The sequence below is a fragment of the Cicer arietinum genome, chromosome 2 (genome assembly GCF_000331145.2).
Source record: "Cicer arietinum cultivar CDC Frontier isolate Library 1 chromosome 2, Cicar.CDCFrontier_v2.0, whole genome shotgun sequence".
In the NCBI taxonomy this organism is placed as follows: Eukaryota; Viridiplantae; Streptophyta; class Magnoliopsida; order Fabales; family Fabaceae; genus Cicer; species Cicer arietinum.
The window spans coordinates 31,327,761-31,338,227 of NC_021161.2; the positions used below are offsets into that span (position 1 = coordinate 31,327,761).

General features: G+C 33.0%; 1 protein-coding gene across 3 annotated transcripts; it reads left to right on the plus strand.

Annotated features, from left to right (window-relative positions):
* On the plus strand, nucleotides 1-3,001 carry LOC101507393 (uncharacterized). 3 transcript variants are annotated; one of them, XM_073365324.1, is made up of 3 exons: nucleotides 1-125; nucleotides 840-1,626; nucleotides 2,238-3,001. In XM_073365324.1, exons 2-3 carry the CDS (start codon nucleotides 968-970, stop codon nucleotides 2,695-2,697), a joined length of 1,119 nt encoding a protein of 372 aa, XP_073221425.1. In that variant the 5' UTR covers nucleotides 1-125; nucleotides 840-967; the 3' UTR covers nucleotides 2,698-3,001. The 3 variants fall into 3 exon arrangements, with proteins under 3 accessions (XP_073221425.1, XP_073221424.1, XP_012567513.3); XM_073365323.1 differs by having other exon boundaries at nucleotides 854-1,626; XM_012712059.3 differs by having other exon boundaries at nucleotides 7-125; nucleotides 869-1,626.
* The last annotated feature ends 7,466 nt before the right edge of the window (nucleotides 3,002-10,467 follow it).

Below are 10,467 nucleotides of genomic sequence, written 5' to 3' on the forward strand. Positions count from 1 at the left end.
CTTCTTGTTACCCGATTGCCGCATACCTCGCCACGCGCCATAATCGAGCCCATGTTATTGCTCTCGGTGCTTTTCTTTGGGCTGCCGCTACTTTTCTTGTTGCTTTCTCCTCCACTTTCTTTCAGGTATTCACTCTTCAAACGACACCGTTTTGTAGATCAAATTGATAGAATTGACATGTCTACTCTATGATAAATCATTTGTTAATTCCTTAAACATTTTAACATTTTCGATCTAACTTAACACATTAAATCGCTGATTTGGCAAAATCACATTGCCACTGTGATTATTGAAGCTCTAAATTGTAGTTTTTATTAACACATTCAATACAAACATGAATTAGAAGATAATATATTAATATTCATTCCTTATAAACTATTTTCATGCCTTGGTTAATATGAGACTTGGATGTACATTGAATAGCCAAATTATTAGTATTCAAGTGAAAAAGAAAAAATAAAGCGAGTGAAGTGCCAATTTAATCTCTAAAGTTGGAGGGTAGTGTCCACTTGGTATATGAAATTAATGAAATTTAAAAATGATCTTTAAATTTGACAATTCTCAATATCATCTCAGATTATTTTGTTACTAAATTGATTGATCCAAAAGAACCAACATGATCGGATATTTTCAATTTTAGGAATTGTTTTGAAATAACTACTTATTAAAATTGAGTACCTCATTTTTGTCTTTATTTACCTCAATGTCAAACTTCAGATTATCAGAGCTTTTTTCCTTAGGAACGAGAGGGTTAAGATCAAAAAAAAAAATTTGACAACGTCTTACAATTTCATGGTCTAAATTGGCGATTATATCGTTATACAACTGATTGAATTCAGTTTGAATTTTGAAGTCCATTGTATTTTAGGTAGCGGTGTCACGAGCACTAAATGGGGTTGGTCTCGCACTTGTAACTCCAGCAATTCAGTCCCTTGTTGCAGACTCTACTGATGATAACAATCGTGGCATGGCATTTGGATGGCTTCAACTAACCGGCAATCTTGGTTCAATTGTTGGTGGCCTCTTCTCAGTTTTGATAGCTCCACTAACAGTCTTTGGTATCCCTGGTTGGAGAATTTCATTTCATGTTGTTGGGTTAATAAGCATTATAGTAGGTACTTTAGTTTACATCTTCGCCAAAGATCCACATTTCGAAGATAAGGGTAAACTTACAAGTGATAGCAATCGAGGTGCAAATGAAACATTTTGTTCTGGAATAAGAGATTTGATTCAGGAAGCTAAATCAGTTTCTAGGATTTCGTCTTTCCAAATCATTGTTGCGCAGGGTGTCACTGGCTCTTTTCCTTGGTCAGCTTTGTCGTTTGCGCCGATGTGGTTAGAGCTTATTGGCTTCTCCCATGGGAAAACTGCTTTTCTCATAGCTTTGTTTGTGGTTTCCAGTTCTGTTGGGGGTTTGTTTGGAGGTAAGATGGGGGATATCCTTTCCAGGCGTTTTCCGAATTCAGGGAGGATAATTCTAGCACAGATAAGCTCTGGATCCGCAATTCCCTTTGCGGCAATTCTTTTGCTGGGTATAGCAGATGATCCAACTACAACATTGCCACATGGTCTGATGCTCGTCATTATGGGGCTCTTTATATCTTGGAATGGTCCTGCTACAAATAAGTATGTATTTCAAACTAAGCAGTTTTCATTGTTTTGCCTGATCTCTTTCTCAATTCATTATCCTTAATTGGATTAGTAGATCCATTAACATTTTATTAACGCCTTTCACACCTTCCAAGTTTTATTTACCTGATTAATAATAATCTTTGAATCCCCAACACCACCTTTGATCAAAGGCGTGTCCCATTGTCCGACATGTGTGGGTGTCCGACACTAACACCTTCATTACTTCTAGTTAAGTTATTTTCTTAAATTATTATCGGTATCGACGTGTCAATGTCAGTGTTAGTGTCGTGCTTGTGTCAGTATCGGTGCTTCATAGATAATAATTGAGAATATATGATGATCAATGCATGTTGCAATACATTAGATGGATTTTGCACATTTTTTCGGTAGTGGGTTTGAGGGTCTAATCTTATTTGATTTTTCTTTTTTCTTCCGTGTTACTACTCATCTTTTTTGTTCATTTTGTGGCTTTGTTCAAACACCGGTGTCTGTTCATATGGAAGAATTAAAGCAGCTAACTATTTGTGGTTGTAATAGTGCTTCTGCAAGTTATATATATATATATGTTTGTGCATAGGTTAATTTGTCAACTATGTGGACATCAGTCCAATTTTTGCAGAGATAGTTCCGGAGAGATCCCGAACAAGTGTATATGCATTGGACCGATCTTTCGAGTCTATACTGTCATCTTTTGCTCCGCCTGCTGTAGGAATTTTGGCTCAGCATGTGTATGGTTATAAGCCTATTCCTGAAGGATCTAGCGAATCTCAAGAGATTTTAACCGACAGAGAGAATGCTTCGTCATTGGCGAAATCTCTTTACACAGCCATAGGAATTCCAATGGCTCTGTGCTGTTTAATCTACTCATTTCTTTATAAGACCTATCCGAGAGACAGGGAGCGAGCTAGGATGGAGGCTTTAATAGAATCAGAGATGCAGCATATTGAATCAGATGGCTTATTCGTGGATAAAGAGTTGCAGTCTGAGGAAGTGTCTATTGGAGATTATGACGGGGATGGTGTTGATCTCGATGGTGAAGAGAATATATTGCTCTACCGCAGTTGACATTCTCCAACTTAGCTTAATAGTTAATTCAAAAGTTTATAGAGTTGAGAGAGAAATTTCAGGTTTTCACAGTGGGGGAGAGTTTCTCAGAACTACTACATTTTGATCAATTTTTGACATCAACTAAACAGGGACTGTAATATAGAACAAACTTTATACAACTTCATAGTTTTATCTTCCACTTGAGAGGGAAGAGCTCCTTTTGTTATATGCAATTCAATTCTGTACACAGTAATACATGGGATAACAGTGAATGTAAATTTATATGGTTTGGCTAATGTAATTGACAATCTAATTTGTTAAATGTCATTATGGTGAAGACATTCTTTAATAACGCTCGGGCAAAGGTTTTGATTCTTTCGATGGTTGACATAACATTGTGAATTCTTTTATCTTAAAAACATATAAACTCTATTGCTGGAGATATAAGTTTGTCTTATATCTTAATGGTCGTGGTGGAGAGTTGAGAAATGAACTTACAAGTAGGGGCGAAGGGTCAATATAAGGATGGGATGGGTAGCTTTGCTTAATTATTTTGTTTTGTTTTACTAAGTACTTATAAATTTATATTTAGTTTTTTTTTTTTTATAGTTTTAGAAGATATGGTAAATAATACAAATTTACTAGTCTAAAGAAATATAACAAGAATAATTAGTTTGTTGTTTTATTATTAATTCAATTAGAAAACATTATATTGCAAAAGACATTGTGAGTATGTTTAGCACATGATTAATTATATATGGATGAATTTGATTAAAACATCGTCAAAAATCAATATTTTTAAATAGTTAATTTTTAGTTTTTATTTTCTATGTTGCTGAAATAGTTTACACTTAAATAAGTATTAATTTTGGTTATTCTCTCATTGGTTAAGTAGTTTTTTTGTTAATTTTGATATAATTGTGAATGTTTTTTTTTATCAATTAAGAATTAAATAGATTGATCTCTCCCCTAACATAGTTCTAACATGTTGAAATTTTAAGAAATGAATGACTCAATTTGGAGTGAAAAAAACAAATAGACTTAGAAAATTATAAAAAATAATTAAATGATAAAATAATATTTAAATTTAATGCTCTATCTATTTTTTGTATTTTTTTTATATAAAAATGGTATTAATTCATTCAACTTAAAAGAGTACTTCAATCAAGAATAATACTCATACAAATTTGCTAAAATTGAAAATGATGAATTTTGTGAACAAACTCACAACACTCAGATTAATAGTATAAAAAGGTAACATGCCTACAAATTTGACAAACTTAAAGTGATTTGAATAACTATGCATCTCCAATTTTGAAGTCATAGATTGAATATGTTTGTATTAGATCAAAGTAAATCTGAACAAAATGAATACCACAATGAGACAAAAAAAAATGTCCCTCTTAATTGGCGAGATAAAAAAAAACAAGAAGAAAAAGAAAAAGGAAAAATTAAGTTATGTGAAAATCATTTATTAGGTAAAATTATAGAGGAAAGCGATATAGAGAGGCGATTTCGAAAAAAAAAAATCCTAAAGCACCTCTTTTCTATCGTGAAGATAAAAAAGAATAAGAAAAGATGACGACTAGACCTAATTAAAAATTATAAACCATGATTTTGTATTTTTGTATATTTTTTTCTCTTTAATTGTAGTACTTCATTTCTTTTGGAAAATGGAGAATATCTTTGATTCATTTTTATTTTATTTTCTTACTGTAAAACCAAATTTCATTTATAGAAAAATTAAAAGATACAAGCAATTTAAAATCTAAAAAAGAAAAAAATATTTGTCAATAAAATAAATAGACACAACTGACACGAATTGTCTTTCCAATACTCCATATTCATTTTTTTTTCTCATTATTCACCTTCATCGCTTAACCAATTTTCTCAATCAACTTCATAGAAAAAATAACGTGTTTTTTTTTAAATAATAGTATCCTCATATGTATGTATATTGTTGTATTCTTTTTTTGGTACAATGTATGTTGTTGTATTTAACTATGAGGAATAATACTTTTAATATATACTTCACTTGTATGTTGCATATAACATATTTCAAACTAATTATATTAAATATATATAACCACTTTTTATTGTATATTATATATTTAAAACTGATTGATATACATCATAAAATATTGTTTTGAGAATTTAACCATTCATCAATGTATAGTTTCATTTTTATTGTCTTTACCATTAAATATTACACTGATCAATACATGCTCATCCGTGAATCACATAAGAAATATTTACTAATAATGATGACACCATCCAAGTTTCATTTGATGAAACTCAATAAATCCTATATTTAGAATTACAAAAGAAAAATAGATTTCTTTATAACAATTATAAGTACATCATAAAAGAATTAGCAGATACAGAAGCAAAAATATATATATGTACATATAAATAATGATAGGCGTAACGTCTGATGTCTCATGGGCTTCGAAAGAGCACCACATAAACCGAAAACAGAGTAATATGAATACAACCATCAAAACACATATGTTAGCACGACATAGTGAATCGGTTACAAAAGACCCCAATAAAAGAGAGACAACTCCACACAAATCAAATTATACAAATTGGGATAGTTTCATGTGTAACTATCCACAAGCTAGTCTCAACCCCTTACCATTTTCACGCCATCTAGTCTAGAGTGGCCTCGAAGTGTACTCTGACACCCTTGAATCTCTGAGGATGTTGAAGTCTCTGACATTGCCCTACCTCCAAAGTTGGCCCCCTATGCACGTCCCTTTTAGGAAAACATCCATCGATAAGTAGGAGCATCGCCTCTTGTCCAACGAAAGTATGTACGAAGTGGCACATGGTAAGGTAAATGTTGAACGATCCTGACGGGACTTGTTCAGCATCATCGTCCAATCCCAGACACCTATATGTGTATGTCATTGAACCCATATATGTCACTATCCCTCGATCGGCATCTAGATGCCATTCATCTTTGCATCGTACTGAGTTTCCATGTCTTCCAAATGGAAAATCCCAAGCTCGCTACCATGTGAGTTTGCACTAAGCTTGCAATCCTACTCTTACAAATCTATAATATCAAGTGTACCAAAACACAACAATAAGATTGGGCTAAGAATCTTATGACCCCATAAAATTGGGAAAGTAATAGTAAACGTTAGTAGCTTAGACAACAAAAATATAACAAACAAGACAAACTTTCTCAATATATATATTTCTTTCTTCAGTGATTTTTATTTTCTTTCTTTACTATCTTTGGATTGTCTAAAAATCTTTTTTGCGAAATGATTTCTTCCTGTTGTTCCATATGTGTTAGAATTTATTTGAGATGAATGATAGTTTTTCATCATCTAAAGTCTTCAAAAATTTCTTCATAAAATTTCTTAAATAATAAGTCCAACTTTGATTAGCAGATGATGTTGAAAATTTGACTTCTTCAAAGTGCTAGACTTAGAGGATTTATCAAAGTTGTAACCCCCCGATTTTTAACAGCGCGAGTGTATTTTTTTTTTTTTTCAAAACAAATTCATAAAAACAAAGAAATAAAGAAGGAAATACTTTTGGATAAATATTTAAATCGTAACACAACGACAAAAGTCACCAACATTTACAAGCAGCGGAATAGTTTTTGAAATAAAAATCCAAAGTATTCAAACATCAAAATACACTGGGACTATGAGGCCTATCAGACATAGCTCATACTCCTGGGATATTCTCGGCAGACACCTGTACAAAAGCACTTTCCCAAGAATTTTAACTCCCCACATCACATTAAAGAGTGGTACATGGAACCCATCAAAATAAAATGTCAAGCTGACAATATTAGTATAGGTATAGTCTTCCAAATTAAAATAAACACAACCCAAATAACAAAGACATCTAGTCCCTATATGTCAACCTAATCTGATCATTCTACAAAAAACTATACATCTCGGGTGATCTTCACGCGCCCCACAAGATCCTCCTGACACAACTTCAGTCAGGTGTGTCCAACTACATTCTCATCCACAAGGTACTAACCGGTGGGAAGATCCTGATTCTCATTTGAGGACAAAGCCCAGATTTCTACAATAGTTGTAAAGGTCATCAACTGAAATTAACAATTAACACATAACATTTAAGTTTTAAATGCACAAAATAACCTTTCAACTTAGCATGCACCTTAAAAGGGTTTCCATATGCCAAACATGCATAAACAAAGTTGGAAAATGAAGGTTTAAACAAAATTGCACTGTTGTATTTGAATACAGCATCTCTGTATTCGAATACAAGGTTGTTTCATAAGTCAGCAGCAAAAACAATATGTTTGTATTCGAATACAGCCTTCTGTATTCGACTACACATAAGTCAGAAGCTAAAACAGGATGTTTGTATTCGAATACAACCTTCTGTATTCGACTACACATAAGTCAGTAGCTATAACAAGATGTCTGTATTCGAATGCAACCTTCTGTATTCGAATACACATCAGAAAACAGCAAAAAAAACAGCAAAATTCAGCTTTTAAAAGGGTTTCGATATCAATCAACACTTACACACAAATCCAAACAATCACACTTAACCATTATAGCACAATCACCATGACAACTTGAGTTTCGAAAAGGTTTTACAATCAATCACACTTACACACAAATCCAAAATATTCACACTTAGCAATTATAGCACAATCACCATGACAACTTTAGTTTCGAAAAGGTTTTGCCATCAATCACACTTACACACAAATCCAAAACATTCACACTTAGCAATTATAGCACAATCACCATGACAACTTGAGTTCAAACACTCAATCATAATCTTAAATCAAACATGACTTGTGTGCCAAGCATCCTAATGCAATGTGTATATGCTAAAATGCATGAATTCCGGAATTCCAAACCAAAACCCTCCTCGAAGGGGCGTAAATCATAATTGTACTGCCTATCACAAGCCTTGTACTAATTACCAAGGTGCCACCCATCACAGGCCCGCACGATTTATTAAAGTGTCGCCTATCACAGGCCTTACACTGTTTTCTAGAGTGCAATCGCTCACAGATCAACACAACTAGAGTGCAATCTCTCACAGATCAACACGACGCGATAATCCCCTCAAGGATAAGATGAACCAACTAATCACATGGCATCATCTCGTGGCCCATCACGGTCACCACTATCACCATGGCCCCATCGCGGTCACCATGTACTATGAAATGCATGAGCATACTCTGACTCTATCCACGACAAGCATTAAGTAAATGCAGATATTAAAAGATTCCTCATTTTTAATACTCATTTAACTCTAACGATTTTCAAATTCCACACAGAGCATACTCAAACATTTATTTTCCACCACACACATCAAATTTAATCCACAAAATACATTAAATTCGATCAAATTAAATTCCACAAAATCCACAACAAGTTCAATCATCAATCACCCATATATTTCCACATTTTCAACATGAATCATGCCAAATTAAGTGTCACAACCCACACCTCAAACATCTCAAATTTTATTTCCTCAAAACACACATAAATGAATCAAACTCATTTTTCACCAATTCACAAAAGTTTCTTCTTCAAAATTTCATAATTTTAATTTATGAATACATCAAATTTCTTTTCCTCAACAACACACATAGATGAATCAAATTCCTTTTCCATGAAAACACTCATTAATTTCACCAAAAACCCAACTCCAAACTTTCACCCAAAAAAGCATTAAATTCATTTTCCCCAAATCTACACTTCAAACCCAACAAATTTATTTTCCACACAACCATAAATAAGTCCTTAAATGCAAATTAAAAGTTTGGAAGGAGCCCTTTGAAGTAACAATGTCGATTTACAAGAAAGGGGGGTTTGAATTGTAAATGCACCTTTTAAAAATTCCTGTTAAAACTTAAGAAAATAACTCAATATTGATCTTGGTTATGAAAACAAAAAACAAAGAACGTTATTTGTTTTTGTAGTAAAACAGAGAACGATCCTTGATTAGTTGAAAACGGAAAATTAGTTTATGTTTTATCTTAGTTAATTAATTCAGTATGATAAATAAAGAGATAGAATAGAGAATACCACACAAAGATTTTATCCTGGTTCACCCAACGTGGGTTACGCCCAGTCCTCACACTGTGAGATTTTCCACTAAGTGTTTAAAATAAAGAGCTTTCTTGATCTTACAACACCTAGTCTAGATCAACCTTGATATATTTCAACCTCTAGTGCTTTCCACCCAGAAAGAAATACCAGCACCTATCTAACCTTGATAGAATGTAATCTTTAAACAAACTATAAAGAAACTCTTATAGTTTGAATTTTTACAATTTGATTGTTTTGACAGAATCTGAGATTTCTCAACTCTTGTTTGAGAATTGATTCTTTACAAAGGATCTAATGATAATTGCGCAAACTAATAGATGAGTATGAACCAGCAGCTGTTTCGCAGAAATCAGAATGTATGATCGCCTCTGTTTTGTAGAATTTCAAGTATGTATGTGATTGATTTATGGATTTCTAAGTACTTGAATCTCTTGCCTTGAATCGGGATATTGGCCTTCTATTTATAGGCTGTAGAGGCACTGACTGAAGGTACAAGAGTTGTTGGAAAGGCTCTGCTTTTTGACTGAAACATTATTTCAGAATAAAAATAATCTTGCTTTGAAATAGCTTTTTTACTTTATTGGTTTAGCATTTAAAGCAATTATGTCCTTTTTAGAAAGTACTCTTGACGTTTCTTCATTGATCTTGGATGGTACATTCTCTGTCTTGAGTCTTGGGTGTAGCTAGAGAATGTTGGAGATGAATTACAGGCAATTTCAGACAAGATGCAGTGCTGCTGTTATTGTGCAGAAAACGGAGAATGATTAATGTTCTTGGTTTGTCAGTTTGAACTTTCTTGAGCTTCAATAATCATTCTAGAGTTCCTATTTTAATCGTTCTGGATTTCCTTTGCAATTGTCTTGTCATATGTCAAGATTGATCGAACTTTCTTGACATTTGATTTTTGGAGTTTGCAAACTATCATGACTTTTGTCTGTCTTTGAGTCCTTTGATCTTTGAGACCAAATAGCCTTTTTGAGTTTGGATGAATCCTACTTGTTCCTTGCCATGTACTGATTAGATATGAATAATTTCCAGGGCTGACTCTTTGTTAAAGAGATAGAAAGAGTTTGACCAATATGCTGTGATGGACAATTGTTGAAGCTGGAGATCATTCTCTGTTTTGATGCAGAATGATCTTGTTGTTGTTTTTTCTGTTTTGCTTGATTATGTTCTTAATTAAATCCACTCAAAAACAAATGTTAAATTAACATAACATTTTAGAATCATAATTAACTTTCTTAATTAACCTTTGTTTATTTTCATCAAAACTTTAAATGTAGAGTTTGTCTCAACAATCTCCCCCTTTTTGATGATGACAAACATGTTAATTTAGATTTTAATTCTGATTCTAATATAAAGTATGTACAAGAGCTTTAACAGCTCCCCCTCAATTTGTGCTTTTTTTTTTATTTAACAGAATTTAAAACAATGTATGTAATAAATTAGTTTTTCATTAATAACAAAGATATATCAGTATTGGCAGAATAACATAATCAAGCTTTGACAGAATAAAACTAACTTAATTCTCCCTCTTTGTCATTCAAAAAGACAACAGTAAAACAACTAAGAAGCTAAGGAGGGAGAAGATCCTTCTGAAGAGGAGGATTTTCCAGGATGAGGAACTTGAGAAGGAGGAGGAATCGGATGAGGAGGCGGAGGTGGAATTCCCAGCTTGGGAGCAAGGTGATCAGCCATCCAAGTTCTGAGTAAA

Bases quoted from the DNA above. Each gene is read 5' to 3' on its own strand.
- LOC101507393 (XM_073365324.1), top strand. From the start codon at position 968: ATGGCATTTGGATGGCTTCAACTAACCGGCAATCTTGGTTCAATTGTT. The intron at 1,627-2,237 runs GTATGTATTTCA...TGTGGACATCAG, and splicing joins AATGGTCCTGCTACAAATAA to TCCAATTTTTGCAGAGATAG.